The sequence below is a fragment of the Lithobates pipiens genome, unplaced genomic scaffold (genome assembly GCF_037356315.1).
Source record: "Lithobates pipiens isolate NorthernLeopardFrog02 unplaced genomic scaffold, aLitPip1_a1.2 Scaffold_8, whole genome shotgun sequence".
Lineage (NCBI taxonomy): Eukaryota > Metazoa > Chordata > Amphibia > Anura > Ranidae > Lithobates > Lithobates pipiens.
In genome coordinates this window covers 60,354,925-60,375,429 of record NW_027507903.1, presented here as the reverse complement: position 1 = coordinate 60,375,429, position 20,505 = coordinate 60,354,925, and the positions used below count along the sequence as shown (strand labels likewise).

At 45.9% G+C, this 20,505-nt stretch overlaps 1 protein-coding gene across 2 annotated transcripts in view; it reads left to right on the top strand.

The window, feature by feature from the left end:
* The window catches only part of FSD2 (fibronectin type III and SPRY domain containing 2), a 61,460-nt gene extending 48,265 nt beyond the window's left edge, over window positions 1-13,195 (top strand). For both annotated transcript variants that reach the window (XM_077472650.1, XM_077472649.1), the window contains exons 13-14: window positions 1,934-2,110; window positions 12,763-13,195. In XM_077472650.1, the coding sequence (XP_077328776.1) occupies window positions 1,934-2,110; window positions 12,763-13,015 (430 nt within the window). In that variant the 3' untranslated portion in view covers window positions 13,016-13,195. The remainder of the gene's footprint in view (window positions 1-1,933; window positions 2,111-12,762) is intronic.
* Window positions 13,196-20,505: the final 7,310 nt, after the last annotated feature.

Below are 20,505 nucleotides of genomic sequence, written 5' to 3'. Positions count from 1 at the left end.
GCTTTACTAGAGCTTCCATCAATGACAAGTGCTCTATGCATAAAATAAGTGAACTTTTCATTCATTTGCCTGTCCTCCATTCATAGAAAGCTTTTTTATTTATGGAGGCACGCATAGTTACATTGGACCAAGCTGGACCAGTGTAAGTATGTAAAAAGTGGCAAACCCGGTAATATTCTTTAGCAAAAAGCAATTCTTTCGCTATTCAATAAAAAACCTCTTATTCCACTCTAATGCCGCGTACACACGATCGAATTGTCCGGCAGAATTGGTCCGGCAAACAATCCGGCAAACAATCCACCGGACTTTATAACAAACGGACCTGGCCACACACGGACGCTCTGAAAGTCCGGCGATTTCTAGCGCGATGACGTACAGCACGTACGAAGGGACTAGAAAAAGGAAGTTCAATAGCCAGTAGCCAATAGCTTCCATCTCGTACTTGCTTCAGAGCATGCGTCATTCTTAGTCCGTCGAACTAGCACACTGACAAATGGATTGTCTGCTGAAAGCCAAGTCTGGTGGACAAATTTTGAGTCAAAACTACTTTCTAAGTCCGCCGGACTTTACGATTAAAAAGTCTGCTGGAGCCTACACATGATCGAATTGTCCGGCGTACTGTGGTCTGGCAGACCTAGTCTGCGATCCGAAAAGCATAGATTCACATGTCATGTTAAAAAGCATTATTTCCAATGAAGACTTTTCACATATATGCGGTGCGAATATGATCCGGTTCCTGTGCGAGTTTAGTACAGTACAAGCTTCAGCTCCATAAACATCTATGAGTTTGGATATATTTTGCAGTCCGGTGTTCACATCACTGTAAATTATTTAGTTTTTTTGCCCAGATTTTTATAGAATATAAAAATGTAGACGTGACCACTCCCCTCCCAAATTCATACAAAATTTGGATGGAAACCAAACATGCTATGCAGAATTCACATTGCAATGTAAAAAAAATCACAATGCGAATTTGCATTGTGTACCGCTTTAAGTTCGCACCCAATTTGCACTGCATCAGTGTGAACCGGGGCTGAATGAGTGGATACCGTGTGGATGCGGTATATGAATTTCCTGATTGGAAGCCGCTGCTGTTAACCTTCACAGCACTGGAAGATAGGCACTCAGGGCAGTATCCTGTAAAGGGGACAACACAGAGGATCCTGAGCAGAAGCCGCCACCTGCAGGTAATGGGATACAATCCATTACACATACCTTTGGTGTATTCTTTAAAAAAAAGAAAAAATACTAAACTTCAGCTTTAAAGTGGTTGTAAACCCTTACAAACCACTTTGACCTACAGGTAAGCCTAGATTAAGGCTTACCTGTAGGTCCAAGAAATAGAGATATTTACAAAAAGACAGGCACCGCTGTCTACGGCGCATGCGCCGTAGACAGCGGTGCGCAGGCGCACTGGGTAGGCCGCAGATCGCGGCGATATGCCGCTCGTGCTGGCTCCCGTGCGCATGTGCGGGAGTGACGTGCGGGAGTGACCTGGAAGTCACTCTGGGATACATAGCAGCGGCGAACATGAAGGCGGAGGACCGCTTCGGGGGCTTCATTCTCAGGTAAGTTATTCATAATGAGCTAGTATGCTATGCATACTAGCTCATTATGCCTTTGCCTTGCAGGTTGCATTTTTTTTTTTTTTTTAAGTGCCTTTACTTCCTCTTTAAGGACTGAAGTTGGGAACTGCTGTCCTATACCATTTGTTTCACGTTTTGTTCTCCCTATATTTGTTTGAATTTCTTACTTGTGGTCTACATTTCTGACATACTCCAACAACTGGTAAACTGATTGACTTTTCTGAAAACTGGCTTCAGTGTTCATGTGTTTGCATGACGGTTGTATTCAGTATTTTTTGTATCACTCCACAGAACATTTCAGCTGTATACATATATGAATAAAATAACATTTTCTTACTGCTTTGCAGATGTATTGCTGTTCTGGGAACCCTCATACCCTTCAAAGGAAGACATTACTGGGAAGTGGAGGTGGATGAGAACACAGAGTACAGGCTTGGAGTTGCCTATGAAGACACAAACAGAAGTGGAATGCTTGGAGCGAACAATAGTTCCTGGTGTCTGAGGCACATCTGTACACGAACACGGTAAAATATTACCTCCATGAATATTTCCATTTCGCAGCCAAATTGGGGAATATACCTATTTTATTATTTCTCTATTAAAAATATAGCTGTGCTTATTGTGACAAAAGTAAACATTTAGAAAAATACATTTTGAAAGAAAATTCCATAAAGTGACAAAGTCTATCCACTGATAAGTGCACCATCCGTCACCAAATTGGGTGATCCTGGAGAAAGACCTCCACCAAATAAAGTGCCTGCTTACCGGAACATATTGACCTCCTATTACAGAAAGTCAATCTCGCTTGCAGCTCATGACCCAGCCAGGACCTTTGTCCTTCCGGGAAACTAATGGAAATCCACCTCTTAGCAATTGTACACACGGTTGGAGATTCTGACAACCAAATCGTCTGAGTAATTCCGACGGATTAATTCCGGAAGAGGTCCGGAAGTGATGTTGCATACACACGGTCGGACTAAGTTGTCAGAAAATCCGATTGTACATAACGTGATGACGTTATTTCGTTACGACGGGACTACGTTCAGGCTAGTAGCCAATAGCTTTGGTCTAGGAATTTGATCTGAGCATGCGTGGCACTTTGTCCGTCGGAGTAGGCTACACATGATCGGAGTATGTCCGATATGAGCATTTTGTTGGAAAATTTTACCGGCAAGTTGGAAAACTTGGTCCGTCAGATATTCAGACGGAAACAGTCCGATGCAGACCACACACAGTCGGAATATCCGACAAAACGGTCTGATAGGAAACATTCCATCGGAATCTCCGACCGTGTGTACAAGGGCTAATGGGTACCCGATCATGGACACTCCCCAGGTAAAGGTAATAAAACTTGACATGGCGTAAAATCTCAAAGTTGCTATCTGATGGCTCACACAGGGGCATCAATCATGCAGCCAGATGCAGCTGAAGACTGTAAGGCCGCGTACACACGCGGGGACTGTCTGCCGAAACTAAGTTCGTCAAACAGTCCGCTCAAACTTTTGAATGAACGAACACGCCCACACACGGCACTTTTTGAGCGGACAAATACGGCAAACTTTGTTCGTCGTACTAAGTCCGCGCAACTTTTGAACTGAACGGACTCGCCCACACACGAGGCAACAGTCCGCTCATTTCGAGCGCGTGTGCAGGTAGGCGGGGCCCGTGACGGAGACGTCGCGGGCTCCGCCGCCTGGTATGGACTTAAAGGGGAACCCCAACGCCGAAAAAAATCGGCGTGGGGGTCCCCCCAAAGTCCACAACAGACCCTTGTCCGAGCACGCTACCCGGCCGGCCAGGAAAGGGGGGCGAGCGAGCGCGCCCCCCCTCCCGAGCCGTACCAGGCCGCGTGCCCTCAACATGGGGGGTGCCTTGGGGAAGGGGGGCCGCGCGGCCCCCCCACCCCAAAGCAACTTGTCCCCATGTTGATGAGAACAAGGGCCTCTTCCCGACAACCCTGGCCGTTGGTTGTCGGGGTCTGCGGGCGGGGGGCTTATCGGAATCCGGGAGCCCCCTTTAATAAGGGGGCCCCCGGATACCGGCCCCCCACCCTATGTGAATGAGTATGGGGTACAATGTACCCCTACCCATTCACCTGTAAAATAAAAGTACCCAAAAAAAAAACACAACACACGAGATAAAATATTTTATTGCACAGCTCCGGGGGTCTTCCGTCTTCGGGGGTCTTCTCGCCGGACTCCTCCGCTATCTTCTTGTAGCTCTTTTGCTAGCGGAGGAGTCCGGCTTTCTTCCTCCCCGCCGCCGGCCTCTTCTCCCGACTTCGGGGGTCTTGTCCCCCTCTTCGGTTCTTCTGCCGGGCCACCGCGCCTTCTTATAGCTCTTTTGCAGGCGGTGGCCCGGTCTTCTGTCGCCGCTGTCGCCTTCCGGTCGCCTTCGGTTCTTCTTCTTGTTCTTCTTCTTCTTCTTCTCCAGGAGATGTTGACACGTCGCTCTCTCCGGCCGGAATGCCAGAGCCGCGCTGTGCGGCCACTTATATAGTGACAATGGGGCGGTGTCACATGGTATATGTCACATGGGTTGGTCACATGGTGACCCCGCCCCCTTATGATGTCATAGTCCCCATGTGACATCAACCCATGTGACCAACCCATGTGACATATACCATGTGACACCGCCCCATTGTCACTATATAAGTGGCCGCGCAGCGCGGCTCTGGCATTCCGGCCGGAGAGAGCGACGTGTCAACATCTCCTGGAGAAGAAGAAGAAGAACAAGAAGAAGAACGGAAGGCGACCGGAAGGCGACAGCGGCGACAGAAGACCGGGCCACCGCCTCTAAAAGAGCTATAAGAAGGCGCGGTGGCCTGGCAGAAGAACGGAAGGCGGCGGCGACAGAAGACCGGGCCACCGCCTCCAAAAGAGCTATAAGAAGGCGCGGTGGCCCGGCAGAAGAACCGAAGAGGGGGACAAGACCCCCGAAGTCGGGAGAAGAGGCCGGCGGCGGGGAGGAAGAAAGCCGGACTCCTCCGCTAGCAAAAGAGCTACAAGAAGATAGCGGAGGAGTCCGGCGAGAAGACCCCCGAAGACGGAAGACCCCCGGAGCTGTGCAATAAAATATTTTATCTCGTGTGTTGTGTTTTTTTTTTTGGGTACTTTTATTTTACAGGTGAATGGGTAGGGGTACATTGTACCCCATACTCATTCACATAGGGTGGGGGGCCGGTATCCGGGGGCCCCCTTATTAAAGGGGGCTCCCGGATTCCGATAAGCCCCCCGCCCGCAGACCCCGACAACCAACGGCCAGGGTTGTCGGGAAGAGGCCCTTGTCCTCATCAACATGGGGACAAGGTGCTTTGGGGTGGGGGGGCCGCGCGGCCCCCCCTTCCCCAAGGCACCCCCCATGTTGAGGGCACGCGGCCTGGTACGGCTCGGGAGGGGGGGCGCGCTCGCTCGCCCCCCTTTCCTGGGCGGCCGGGTAGCGTGCTCGGACAAGGGTCTGTTGTGGACTTTGGGGGGACCCCCACGCCGATTTTTTTCGGCGTTGGGGTTCCCCTTTAAGTCCATACCAGGCGGCGGGGCCCGCAACGTCTCCTTCGCGGGCCCCGCCTACCTGGAGACGCGCTCGAAATGAGCAGACTTTCCTCCGAGCGGGAACAGTTTGCTCATTTCGAAAGTGGCCTACACACGGGCGGACTGTCCGCTCAAACCAAGTTTCAGCGGACAGTTTTTCGGAATTTCCGAAAAACTTTGTTCGTCAAACTGTCCGCTGAAACTGTCCGCTGAAGCCCCACACACGAGCGGACTGTCCGCTGAAACACTGTTCAGCGGACAAAGTTGAGCGAACAGTCCGCCCGTGTGTACGCGGCCTAACCATGCCTACTGATTGGTTGAGAGGCGGGTTAGTATTAATAAAAGGGAATGTTCATTTGCTTTTCCAACACACCTGGGTGGACTCCGAGCATAAATGCTCTGCGCTCCGTGTCCACCTTTTTTGAAGCCTATTAGAGCCTATGACTCTAATCCAATGCTTTAAAAAAACACCCCAACCGCTGTAATTCCGGCACCCATGTTGTGGAAATCTTATTAAGATGTATTTAATATGTATTGTCACAGTGTCTCCCAGTGTTAGTTCTCCTGCAGCCTCCTAAAGAGCAGACTGGGGCAGACTGACGCCAGTTGAGACCCGTTTAGTAGTAGAAAGCCCTGGACAAATGCCCTGGTTGGGTTATGAACAAACAAGCGAGATTGACCTTCTGTAATAGGAGGCCAATACTTTGGGGTAAGCAGGCATTTTACATGGTGCAGGTCTATATCCAGGATCACACAATTTGGTGACGGATGGTGCACTCATCGGTAAATGGACTTTGTCACTTTATGGACTTTTTCACAATTTATTTTTCTAAATGTTTACTTTTGTCACTATAAGTGCAGTTATATTTTGAATAGTGATTTAGTACTGCGTGTGTCTCACAGGATAGATGCTGCTGTATAATCTGTTTTGGTTTAGATGAACAGCGCAGTTTTTCCATTTTTGATTGATCTATTTTATTATTTGTTACATGTTCCCATTCACACAGCATACAGTGCCTTGAAAAAGTATTCATACCCCTTGACATTTTCCACATTTTGTTACAACCAAAAACATAAATGTGTTTTATTGGGATTGTACGTGAAAGCCCAACACAAAGTGTTATATAATTGTGTAGTTGAAGGAAAATGATAAATGGTTTTCAATTTTGTTTTTACAAATAAATATCTGAAAAGTGTGGCATGCTTTTGCATTCAGCCCCCTTTACTCTGATACCCCTAACTAAAATGAGTGGAATCAATTGCCTTCAGAAGTCATCCAATTAGTAAATAAAGTCCACTTCTGTGTAATTTATCTCAGTACAAATACAGTTGTTCTGTGAAGCTTAGAGAACCCTAGTGAACAAGGCAATCCACTCCCCTGGCTAAGCAAAGGAAATTCTTTAAACACCTGGGGATGGAACGTTCCAATTTTCCGCTCCTTTCCAAATTGAAGGATATCATTGATGAGGAGAGGAGCTGTCATGGACACACTGTGCATAGCACTGCAACTGATCACAGGCGCATAGGCTCACTGAGACGTGTTCCAGCTCACAGGCATCCAGCAGTGAACAGACTTGCGCAAATCTGCATGAACATGCACAGATCACGGAGATCACGGTGATGCTGCTTTGACGCCCAATGACCTTCTCTTGTATGGATCCTTGCTGTTTGATCTGCAGCTTATCCTGTGACCTGATCCTGAACCTGAACCCGCATCTGATCCAGTACTTACCTGGCTTCCAGACCTCGCTGCTGTCTCTAGTCCTAACCTTTGGCTTTCCTTGACCTTGCTCTATCTGTGTGCCTGACCTCCTGTTATCAACCCTGCCTGAACTTTGACCATTCTCTGCCTGCCGCTTCTACCTGTTTATGACCTGACTGGTTTGACCCTGCACCTACCTGCTGTCCTGCATTTGTGTGCATCTGCATCAGCTGCCCCTCAGCGTAACTGCATCAGCTTACCTGCATCCACAGCAATCAAGTCCATTCCTGTCTCTGTCAGCTGACATCATCTTCAGCCAAGTGAACCCTGCAGGCACTCATATCTCACTGTGCTCTAACGATCACTGTCCCAACTCCAGTGATCCCAGAACCAGGGCTGTACGAGAGGTCTCCCTCTGCACGTCAGGCTCACCTCCAAGGTACGCGTCAGGAGCAAGGTAGATAAGAAGACTTCTATGCCAAGCAAGACCTCCAGATTATATCCCTTCAAGGCAGAGGAAGTGAAACATCTGGAAAACGCACCCCTCATAGACGCAGCACTGATGTGACTGGCCAAACACGTTACTATTCCCTTAGAGGATGCTATATCCTTTAAGGGTGGGCTTGAGAGGATAATAGACCAAGACCTCAAGAGAATTTACGGGCTAGCCGCTATGGCTTGCAAACCCTCCTTGGCACTTGTGGCCATGTCCAAGGCTATGGAAGCCTGGACAGAGAATGTGGACTCTGTACTCAGGGGCATCTCAGAAGAATTGGCCAGGGGCTCGGTAGTCCAGGAATTGAAGCTAGTAGCGGGCCTTATTGGGGGAGGCTTCTATCAACCTTATCTGCCTGCTGGCCTGGGCTATGCTTTCCTCGGTCACGGCTAAGCGGGACTTATGGTTGCATCCTTGGTTCGCTGATCCAGCGCCCCAACCGAGCATGATGTAGGATTCCCATGGGGGTCTCTATGACCCCCATGGCCAAATGGTCTCTGTGGAGGTTATGTCCTTTTCAGACAGGGTTTCTTAAACAATGGAATTCAGGGGCGACAATCAGTCCATGCACATAACTTCAGTGATGAGGAACAGCCTCTTCTGGTGGCTCCAGTGTAGAAATCTGCTCACTTGCCACTCCATTGCCCCCGTCTCATGGGTTGCGGTCACGACTGTTGCCAGCAGTGCCAGATGGGTAGCCCTTTGAGGGTCAAAACTTGCTCAAGGCAGGTGGGATGCCAGAATTTACAACCCGGGCTCAAACGTCCTGGAACTACGGGCAGCACGGTGTGCCCTTCAATCCTTCACTCATCTCCTGAAAGGAGAATCAGTTATACTGAGAATGGACAACACCACAGCGGTCTCCTATGTGAAGAGGCAAGGGGGCACTCGGAGCTTCACCCTGCTCCAAGAAGTCAGGCCCATCATGTCCTGGGCTTAGAAAAATCTGGCCAATATTTCATTTGTCTTCATACCCGGAGTCCAGAACGTCCAATCAGACTTCCTATCTCGCACACAGTTGGGCAATAAAGAGTGGGCCCTTCATGTGCAGAAGTTCGAATGGATCCTGTCCTTGGGAGTCAATCCTGAAGTAGATCTATTTGCATCCCCCTGCAACTTCTCTAAGGTATAACCTTGGTTGGAGTCCATAGTGCAGAGATGTATGCTCACCCTTATGCCGTGTACACACAACCAGACTTTCCGGCAGAAAAAGTCAGACGGAATCATTCCGTCGGATAGTCCGATCATGTGTGGGATAGTCAGATCATTTTTCTTTAAAAAATTCAGACGGACCTAGAAATAGAACATGTTTCAAATCTGTCCGACGGACTCAATTCCTATCACAAAAACCGTTCGTCTATATGCTGGTCCGACGGACCAAATACGACGCAAGGGCAGCTATTGGCTACTGGCTATTGAACTTCCTTTTCTAGTCCCATATGTCGTCACGTTCAAAACGAACGGACTTTAGTGGGGGCAAGTCCTTTAGTTCGGAAGTCCATTGTAACTCCATCGAAAGTCCGTCAGGTAGACTGTTGGACCTTTTCTGCTGGAAAGTCCAGTCATGTGTACGCAGCATTACAAATACACACAGCCCACGGTAACTAGGTAAAAGGCTACCTGGGCTGTGAATCTGAGCACGGGGGCTTGACAGGGAATTTACCAAAAGATTGTCGAGGTGAAGCCGTAGTCAGGGATTCCAGAAGTCAGAGTTAGCGATGAACAGAGCCAGGGTCAGAAGCCGGGGTCAGTCTTGGAACACTGAAACTTTAAAATAAGAACACAGGAAAACAGGAACCTTTGGCAATACAAGTGACAATGAACTGACCAAGCTCTCAGAGTGATGCAGTGTTTTATACCCAGCTGATTAGATAAACTGCCTCCGCTGAACCAGGAGAGAAAGGTCCTAATTGCAAAGGAGACGATGACGGCTTCGTGGGCAGCAGCCCGGCAAGTGCCTCCAGATGTCATCTGCAAAGCGCCTCGTGGACCTCCATTATTACCTTTATGTCACACTATTGCATAGAACCTGCTTCTCTATCTTCTGTGAACTTTGGTTTAAGAATCCTGTCAGTTGACGGGGCAAATTAAATTTCTTTTTCATCAGCATACCCACCCATGTGGTCTGGATAATTATTTCCCACATGTAGACTACCATGGAGTCTGTCAGGAAAATGGAAAATGTATTATCAAATACTTACCGTAATTTTCCTTTCCTGATGGACTCCATGGCAGACGGAGTTTCCACCCATTGGTCAAGAGTTGGCTAATTACGGAACGCAGTCTCTAGTGTTGAGCTCAAATTTATGGGAATGGGGTCCTATAGCGTTGGAGAGGAGGCGGGGTTAACCCACACGTAGACTGCCATGGAGTCCATCAGGAAAGGAGAATTACAGCATTGGATAATAAATTTTCCGTTTTACGTTTCTGGTTGTAACATGACAAAATGTGGAAAATTTCAAGGGGTATTAATAATTTTTCAAGGCACTGTATATTGGAATTTACTGTGAGCAGTAGGCAGGTGGGTAAAAAAGAAAACTGTCCCTCAGCCTGTCCCCTAATTGCAAGCTATTCTGAACAATAAAAGCTGCCTATAGCATCCTATATATAAACAACTAGAAAGGTAAAAAAAATATATTTTTTTACAAATTATTTTTAGATATGCTGTGTGAATAGGAACACATTGCAAACATGCAGCGGAGGCTTCTCAAATTTGACTGCAAATGTGGAAATACACGTTAAATCACAAGAAATTAATGCTGCACAATAAGGCTACGTTAATACTAGAACACATTAAAATGCAGCAATTTACTGTGCAGGCTAGTGACAGAGCTAGCTTTGGCAGGGAGCATTTCAGACCACTGCACTGCTTACTTTTTTCCCTAAATGTATTTGAAATGTCACACTTCATTCACATCACTACACAGCAGTGTGGTGCATTGAGCTGCTGTAAGGGAGATACACTGCCATCTAGTGTGCTACAGAAAATGGCAGACATGCTGCATGTTTCCGCAGCTCGCCATTCCTCACTCAGCGTGTGGTTTGAACAGGGCACATAAAAAAGCTATTGTTTTCTATGTGCCCTTGCAGTGATGTGCTTTTATCCAGTGTGGAAATACAAAGGTTGCCACTGATAGTGATACAAGCCTCAAGACATTCATATAACAGTGCTAAATTCTGGTTCTCCAACATAAAACAAATCTCCTTAGATTCCTATACAACTCACCATCCTCTCAGAGATAGAATATACTAGTATGATGCTTTGGACCGTGTTCTTGGATAATACAATATGATCATATGATGCAAAACAAAGGGGAAGCTGGATCCCACTTTCCTGGCAGTGGCCCATTTAACAAGTAGGTCAGTGTAGCGGAGTTTTTGCTGGCAAATTTAGCCGGATGTACTGTATATTAGGCCTTCCTAACAACAATCTCTCTCAGGACTAGAAGATTTTTGACAAGTCCTCAGATCTGAAACACCACTGGCCTCTCCCATCAATGTTAAAACAGTATTAGACCCACAGCAAACATTCATTATATTGCAGCTTACCAAATCTTGGATATTATGGCTGCATTAGTTTCCTTTTTGAGGTGCTCTTTCCTTTATTTTCACCTGATGATCCAGCCAGTAAGGCTGGGTTCACACTATTGCGAACTGGATTTGGGATTTGGGCTGAAATCAGATCTAAACAGTGAACAGGGATGCACAGGACTCCTGCTGTGAGCCACATGCAAAGATAGCGTGAACCCAGCCTTAATTTTTTTTCTTTTTTCCATAGAAAATGCTGTCTTGCAAATGTACCAGTTTACAGGGAGGAGACAAACCATTTACCACGGACAGGGGTGCATATGCCTACAAAGATCAGCTTTTATTTATGTAAAACTTTTATCCAAAAAGGAAAAAAGCTGTTTGCCATAACTGATTGTAAAGTGTTAGCCGAAGTTCACCTTCAATTTGTTAGTCCATCTAACACTCCGCCGCCATATTAAAAATGCCGCTGTCCAAAGGTGCCCCCTGATCTCTTTCATCCAGAGTGGGGGCACTCTAATACAGGCGGTGTGTTACTGGTCAGATCACCAGATGAAAACAGAGAGGAAAAAAATAAAAATAAAAAAAGGAAACTAATGCAGCCACTGCATCTAATGACAGGTAAGCTGCAGTTTATATTTTTGTTTTTTCAGTTATAATACTGCCGTTGTTATACTACTAGGACTTTAAAGTAAATCTGTGCTTTGCCAGTGTACGGAAAGCAAAATTTCTTAACTGCAGACCCTGCGCCTGCACATATTCACATTTCATTTACTTCCCTGGCAATTAACTAAATATTGGGGCAGAGATAGATTCCTTCTTCCTTTGTAAACTCAGGCTGTGGCTTGAAGCTTGGGCCACTTTCACATGAACGGACCAACCTGGTTCACCTGTCAGTTTTTCAGGAGGACCCGATCTGACCCTCCATTCTCCTCTATGAAATGACAGGTATAAATGAACATCTGATACGATCCGTTAAAAACAGATGGATGGGGATTCTTTCCTCTTCTGTCTAGCAGATCAGATGGCAGTCGGGTGTAAACAGACAGGTAGTTTGTTTACATTTGACCACCCATAGAGGAGAGTGGGCTGTGTCTGCTCTGCATAAGCAGAGCTGACATTGACCAGCCATTCGCTTGATCAGCAGACAGATCCCCTGCTGAGCAAGCGGACTTTGGGCGGGGTCCGCCTAGTGTGAGGGGGTGGGGGGGCATACAGAAAGATTGTTTTCTCAACAACTGCGAGCGAACTGAGCAATGGGGAAGCAAAGAAAAGACAATTGGGGGAGGCAGCATTAAATGGACACTAAATTATATCCTAATTTTCCAAACATACTCCATATACATCCACTGCCTAATAGTCCTGTAATCTATTTTTCATGAAATAGTTTCTTACTGTATATTTCTGCCTCCTTGTAGCTCCAGAACCTCCCCTTTTTCATCTCACTTCCATTTGTTTGGAATAAGCAGTGTACATTAGTAGTGGTCATATGTGGTCAGCAGCTCCCTCCTCTTGCTGATATAGCTAATATAGCGGTTAAGCAGTTCAGCATCACAGGGCCGCAACTACAGACAGCAGCTCCATTCTTAGCCAAGCACCTGGCTGCCTACCTTAAGAGCAATGTCAGAGGGCTCATTATTTATTATTACAGCATTTGTGTGATTATAGCAAGCTAACTTAGCTAAGTATTCATTTTAAGCACGCTCACTGGCAGGAACTACATTGTACCACAACACCTCCAACACAGAAGTAACTAGTGATCTGCAGCATAAAAATTACCTGGAAGAGAGTTTTGCTCAACAAAACTTTAGTTTAAATGTAATTTTATATGTATCAATTACCTCCTTTTAATTCAAAATGTTTAGTTACTAATTACAAACTTTTTTGTACATTTTATGGATTTGAACTATCTCTCAACAGGCACAGATATGAGTTCCTGCACTGTGGAGTGTCCCCGGACATTCGGATAACAATACCACTGACAAGAATTGGAATCCTGCTTGATTATGACTACGACAGGTTATCCTTTTTCAATATGGACATTCACCAGCTCCTATACACATTCGAATGCCACTTTCAGCATCTAGTACATCCATGTTTTGCACTGGAAAAACGAGGACGATTGAAGATACATAATGGTATTCCAGTACCCCATTCACTGATTTTGTCCTAAGAAGAGTATATAGTAATTTATATAAATTCCTCTCTCCCAGATCCTGGAGAATTATGTATATACAGCAATGTGGCAAAAAAAGTAACCAGAGGAGTCCCCATCTTTATCTATGTAGATCGAATACTAAGCTCATTGAGAAAAGTGGACTGTTGTAAAAATAAATGTATAAAAGACTGGAAACTTGAGTTTTTATTTAGTCTTATTTTATATTAATTTTATTACTATTAAAGTGACTCCAAACCATTTTCTTATAACGCCAAAAATAATCCATATAAAGCGGAACCTTGGATTACGAGCATAATCCATTCCAGGAGAATGCTTGTATTCCAAAGCACTTGCATATCAAAGCAAGTTTCCCCAATAGAAGTCAATGGAAACGAAGATCATTTGTACCACATTGACTTCTATTGCATGCAATACTGCATGTGGCCAGAGGTGGGGGGGCGCCAGAGAGACTCGGAAATACTCGGAGCACTCGAAAACCGTCGGAAAGGTTCAGAAACACTGGGGAACAGAGTATTTCCGAATGTTTCAGAGTATTTCCAAGTGTTTCCGAGTGGCTCCAAGTGTCACTGGTGCCCCCGCACCTCTTGCCAAATGCAGTACTGCACACCTCAGAGGCTTGAATCCTGCTCGTTTTGCGAGACAACACTCACAAACCAAGTAAGGATTTTTAACAAATAATAGCTTGTATTGCGAAACGCTTGTTAACCGCGTTACTCGCAATCCGAGGTTCCACTGTATATCCACTGCTTAAAGTAGAACTACACTGCATCTGGGCATCACAAACCAATGCAATTTAATTAATTTTTAATATGCAAAGAAGACTCCCCATCCATCCATGTCTCCATGCTTTATTTTGCTGAGGAATCACTTTGAAAAACACCCCTTAGCATTTCTGGTCTTGGCTATCTTGATTAAGAGAAGATTCATGTAGCATTTACTTATTGGAATCCATTTGCCCTTAGCTCAGGCATGCAAGAGAGTGCTTAGCTGAGAAAAACCTTCCTGAAGTCTCCTGGGATGTATGATATCATTTGTTTAAGCCTAGAAACCAGGAAGTAACTAAAAAAGGTAAACTTTTTTTTAAAACTAATAAATATAATATACTTTTCTATCTATTTACTAATGCTAGCAGCATAAGGATTAAAAAATAGTCAATGTCAACTACAGCCAAAGCTCTACTGGCTGTACTTCTCCTGTGGATCACAGGAGCGCAGTTCGTTCTAAACTCCTGTGGCCCATTTTAAGCAGACAGAAGCCCCATCGGCTGACGTCACAGAGCCGGTCCAGGCTCATGAGAGATTGTGACAATATGGTTGGGATCTGCCGACAACCCTGGGTCGGCACCTGGCTCAGCCTCTCAGCGAGCGGCTGAGAGCCTGAGCCAACTGCTCCCATCCCCTCCACAGCCCAGCACTCCAGTGAGCGGGGGGGGGGGAGCAGAGAGCAGTGACTGACAGTCATCAGCTCTCTGCTCACAGAGCTCTGAGAACTCAGCGATTGGCCAAGTTTGATCTCTCGGTTCTCAGTCTTAGAGCCAGTGGGGGACAGATGCAGCATCGCTCCGATGCTGCATCCACCTAGGTATGATTCTTCAAAAAAAACGTACTTCTTTTCTAATTGAGAGATTGAAGTTCCACTTTCTTGAGAGACTGAAGTTCCATCTGTGAGCTCCCAAACCTCTTCTTTTCCCCTACACTTTGGAAGGAGTAGTGCATGTTGGTTGTGGTCATGTACACTGCTCTATTTATACTGCAAATATCATAGTGCCAGGTCCATCTTGAGAGTGAGAAAAAGATACCTACATACAATGGAGCCATGGAGAATGAATGTAGCCACCCTCAAACCGGAAAGGCTTTTTAGACAGGCAGAAAGCTGATGTGTATCGCTTTTCAGAGGACAGTATAGCAGTGGCTGGCAGGTGTTAAGGAGGTACTACTGCTGCCTGTTTTTTTTTGTACTTATTTTTAAATTGCCGAATGGCAATTTTACATTGTGGTGCAATGCTGCAACTGTGCAGCCAAGCATTTAGCTCGCAGTTGCAAGGGTCCTTTTGATCTCAATGGGCGAGTTTGACAGGTGGTGTCATCTGTCAAACTCTGCAGACCTTGCAGGCTTCGACATGTGTACAGCCCTGTCAGGTTGTAATGCGAGGATGCCAGTGAGTGGCTGGGGGGGGGGGGGGGTATTAAATTAGCTGCCACCCAGCCCCCAGGGTAAAAGAGCCTGAAGTTAAAAGACAGCAGTAAAAAAAAAAAGAAAGGAATATGGAGATTTGGACGAGGCTGAAAGCAAAAGAAGGAACTTTACTGAGTTAAGAATACATACTGGTGTTCATCCAATGTACCATGGCCACAGGTTCTTAACCGTATGGCAAACATCAAATTATCAGAGAGGATACACCACACATTATATGACACCATGCATATGTACCAAAAAAATGGACCTTATAGGAAACCTCACTACTGTTGTAGTGTCCACTACTGTTTTTCTACTTAAGCACATCTATAGATCCTTTCCCACAAATGTTATGTAACGCCCTGCTCCTAATGAGCAGACGCTATTGTTTTTGTAAATTTAAGTTTGTCTGAAGCTGCAGTTTGGCTCAGAATAATTATGTCAAAGTTCTGGTTTCTGTACCAGTTCAGCTGGTTAGTGCTAGTTTCCACTTGGCCGCGGGTGTCGCTGTCACCACCGGTAAGTGTTGGAAATGCAACAGGCTGAATGCATTGAGTACCCCTTTTACTCAGAAATAGCCCAGTGGGAGTGGTTCACCCCAGCTGTGCATTCTGGGTAAGGGTATTTAAGGTACAGGCACCATATTTTTGGGGTTTTTCGTTATCCCAATCTCGTGGCCCTCCTGGCCTGAGGTGTGTGCTGCCTGTCTCTATGTCTCAGGGCCAGCTGGCCCGAGGCTTTGCAACTGAAAGGGTGGGCCCCAAAGTCTTGGGGCCTACCGATCCAGGGGTGGTCCTGTGCTGTCTTGCCTACGGGGAGAAGCCAAGCAACTGGAGGATGCAGGGGAGGACTTTTTCAGGAGAGGACTGAGCGACAAGGCTGGTATCTCTGGACGAGCCTGGAGACTCAGTTGGAGGACGCATCCCGGGTCACCTACCATACAGTATCGCCAGATCGGCTGAAAGAAACTGGTACTGTGTGACAGTTCTTTAATTTTCTCAACAAGCTGATGGTTGTACCTTCCTGTGGCAGAGGATTGCACAATGATTGTGTTATACTGACAAGTCTGTGGCAGAGACTTTCCGGTGGTCGCTAGATCCAGCCTGTGGAAACCATTTGTCCTCTGGATCAAGGAAATACCTCTAACCCACAATTAAAAGGTACCTGAACTCCCCTTAACCTTCTATCCCTCTATTGCAAAACTTCATGTTTCTTTCAAATAAATCTTTGGAAAAAGGACTAAGTGTCGGAGCTAACATTCTTTAATCCACTCTACAACGGGACAACTAAGACAGACACAGTGAATAGATGAGGTAGCGGTAAGCCCAACAAAAACCAGCAGCTCCGTCGGGGGTTAGTGCTACAGTTATATAGATTTATAATCTAATATATGTATCTTCTCATTTGATAATCTTTACTCAGATATTATGTATACTCTAAATGACTCTCTCACTTGTACATCTTCCACCACTGTTGAAATCTTGTACTATGACCACTTCTGTAATAAAAACCGTTTGTAAACAAAAAAAAAAAAATATATACAGGAATAGATTTCTGTATTAACAAGAGTTTAGTGTCATATGTTCTGGTCATAATAAAATATAACTTGTGACTTTACTTATGTTATGTAGCAAGGTCTTCGGCCTCCTTCAGTCTAATGAGAACCTCCAGGGTCAGACATAGTTGACATCCTTCTGTATATGGTGGAAGTTCTTTCACCTTCACTACAACTTCTCCTTGTAGTTCGGCAGCCCACTGAGCTTCCGGTGTCTCACTAGACCCTCTGTCACTCAGTCCCTTGAGCTCCTCCAATCTTCACGGTGGTATCTTCCTCAAACGCCACCCCCGCTTCTCTGCTGGGTCCTTAGCTTGGCAATCCTGATACTTCTCAAGCTTCACCCCACTGGCCTGCTTTCCCTGGCTTGACACACAAGGCTGCTCTGCAAGCGTCACCTCTGCTGGCTGGGTCTCTGGGTCTGACTTGATCACCGCCTGAAGTTTCCCAATTCTCCACCACAGCCGTTCGGTGGGAATACTGCTATGGAACTTGCTTCAGTTACTCACTGTGGTCCCTGGTAATAAAGTGGTTGGTCCCTTAGCGGCGACAGCTTTCCTTCTACATCCGACCACTGACAGGTTTCGCTGGCCGGAAAATCGTCACTTCTGGTTGGAGTAGAAGCTGCAATCCCAAACCTGCGCTGCTCTCTCTTGCTTTTGGATAGGCCCTCAGACAGCCTAGCAGCCAGATGCCACCGGGATAGGCCCAATCTCAGGCCTAGCAGACCGGAGCACACGACACACGTCCACCCGGACAGCCATCCAGGTGGCACAGAACATAGATCACCTGACTCCACCCAAATATATAGGCTCTCCCAGCAGACCAAGGAATCCAAGAAAACCCCTGCCCATTGGCTGAGACACCCCATATACCCATAACCTGACCTTGGGTTGCCCTTCTCATATCTAGTACCACCAAGTACCCAGCCACCTAGTGGTAGAAAGTGCAACAAGGCCAAACATAGGGAGAAATCAACAGATCTCTAGCAATCAACCAGGATAATTACTCCTAGCAAGTAAATTTGTGAGGAGCAGCCGTGCCTAAACACCAGGGTGCTACAGTTAAAATTCTGACATGCAAAAATGTGAGTCAAGTGCTTTACCATGACCAGAATAATACTAGCACTGCACTGCTCTATTGAACATGAGTGGACATGATTTACAAACAATAACATATATTTAAATAGTGCTGCGCAGTAAATATTTAAAAAAAAGTGGCAAATAATCACAATACTAGTATGCTCCACTGTACTCCACTCAAAAACCATAAAAATAAAATAAAAAATTATATATATATATATATATATATATATATATATATATATATATATATATATATATATATATATATATAGCACTAACCCCCAAAGGAGCTGCTGGTTATTTTTGGGCTTACCGTTACCCTCCGCTCTCCTTGTTGCACGTCTAGGGGATGTCCCGTGGTAGATGGCCCAGGAACTTGAGACTGACAATAGATACACTTGAATGGATTTTATTTGCAAAACTCAAGACAATTGAACAGTCTTTCAACTTGGGATCAGAGATTTGGAAGGGAAATTCAGGCACTCCCAGTATCAAAGTCAAAAACACATTGAAGAACTTGCTTATTTTGATTGCATCCAAAGAATAGCCACTCGCAGCTGGATGATCACTCAGGTTGGACAGTCCCTCTCTCACAAGGCCGAGCAGCCAACTTGGTGCTTACTCAGAAACAAGTCTCTGCCACAGAAATTGTTGTAGAAATGTACAAGATAATGTCTCTGCCAAAGACGTTGTAGAAAAGTAGGGAAACAAAGCTTTAGAACACTTGTAGGACACCTGGATCTTTCAGCCTGATTGGCGATATCCACAAGACCGGATTCTGTCAGTTACTTCAGCCCTTCCAGGCTCTTGCTAAGAAAACCAACCCGTACGTGGTGTTCTTCTGAAGAGTCCTCCCCTGGAATGCTCGAAGTACACTGGGTCTCTCCTGAACCGGAGACGGCACCCAACCACCTCAGAATCCTCCTTTAGTTTCCTTGCCTTGGGCTAGCCAGCTGCAAGACATTAAAGTCGGGTGGATCCACACCCCAGGCCATAGCCTTCCTGGGGGCTGGTCAGGAGGACAGGGACCATGTAATCAGCACATCATACTGGACCGGAACCCCGAACCACCTGACCTCCGCATCTTATGTACCCTCTCCCAGAAGCACAGCTAGAGCGCCACTCCCACTGGGCGGGCTCAGAGAGAGAGTAACTTAAGTGCCTGACCAGACCACAGTTCCATGCCTGCCAGAAGAGAAAGTGCCCCCTGTGGCCAGGCTGAACATCTCACAGCCCAGTCAGACTGCTGCTGAGGCACAATTTAGATAATTACACCTAAACCAAACTGCAGTTTAGGCAAAGTTTAACTTTGAAAAACACATAGCGCGTGCTCTTCAGGAGCCGCCGCTACATATATATATATATATATATATATATATATATATATATATATATATATATATATATATCTCCCACTACTTGCTCCAATGATCTGTTATTTCATCCACCATACACAGGTCCTGCGTTAATCCGAAACGTTGCACTCTCTTGTTTGCGATGTGATCAATAAAAAAAATGTTAACTTGCAGATTAGTGGTGTGCTGGCAAATATCTACACTGTAGAAATCATGCATGATTTACCACCCACTCCACATGACCCACTACCTTCACTCCAATGCTCTCACCTGATCTTTTGACCCAACAAAAATTAGGTCTCATGTGCTTTCCCTTTAAGCAGGGTGCTTACTCCAGGAATGAGGTTTCCATTTGTAAGATCCTGATGATTTTCAGTTTCAACCATGGAGGGTCCTCCAGGCAATGTAAATGAAAAGCAGTTCTTGTAACATTCAGGACAGAATGTTACAAGGACACAGCATTTCAGGAAAAGATCTCCATGTGTTTTTCTGTTCATGCAGCAGATGTTCTTAACCTGAAAGAGAACACAAGTACATCCACCACATCTAAGGACTGGTTTTCATATACATTGCCTGGAGGATGACCCTGGATGGAGATGGAATGAGAATCATCTGGATCTTACAGAGGGAAGCATCATTCCTGGTGTAAGCACCCTGCATAAAGGGATACCATCCATATTCCCATCACACATGTTCCTAGAAGAGGCTCTTGGTGCTGCAGCAACCACCAGCTGTTGACTGGATCATGCATGACATTTGCCAGCACACCACGGATTTTCAAGCTAAAGAGGAGGGCCACCTTAAAAAAAATTATTAAAAGTCAGCAGCTACAAATACTGCAGCTGCTGACTTTTAATAAATGGACACTTACGTGTCCAGGGTGCCCGCAATGTTGGCAGCAGCCAAAAGACGAGCGGGTGCCCGCTCGTCTTTTGGCTGCCCCCACCGACATCCTCTGTCAGGGAATCAGGAAATGAAATATTGCGGCTTCACTGCCCAGTTCCCTACTGCGCATCTTCACTGGTCCCCGTTGTGTTCTGGTGATAAATGTAAAGTTATGTAATTGGTGACTAAGAACATGCATACATACTGGGGGGGTAGAATTGGGGGAATCCGTAGTGGAGAAGGATCTGGGGGTTTTTGGTAGATCATAAGCTCAATAATAGCATGCAATGCCAAGCTGCGGTTTCCAAAGCAAGCAAAGTCCTTTCTTGTGTTAACCACTTCCCGCCCAAGATACATCATATGACGTCCTGGAATTTGAGTGGGGATATCTGAATGATGCCTGCAGCTACAGGCATCATCCAGATATCA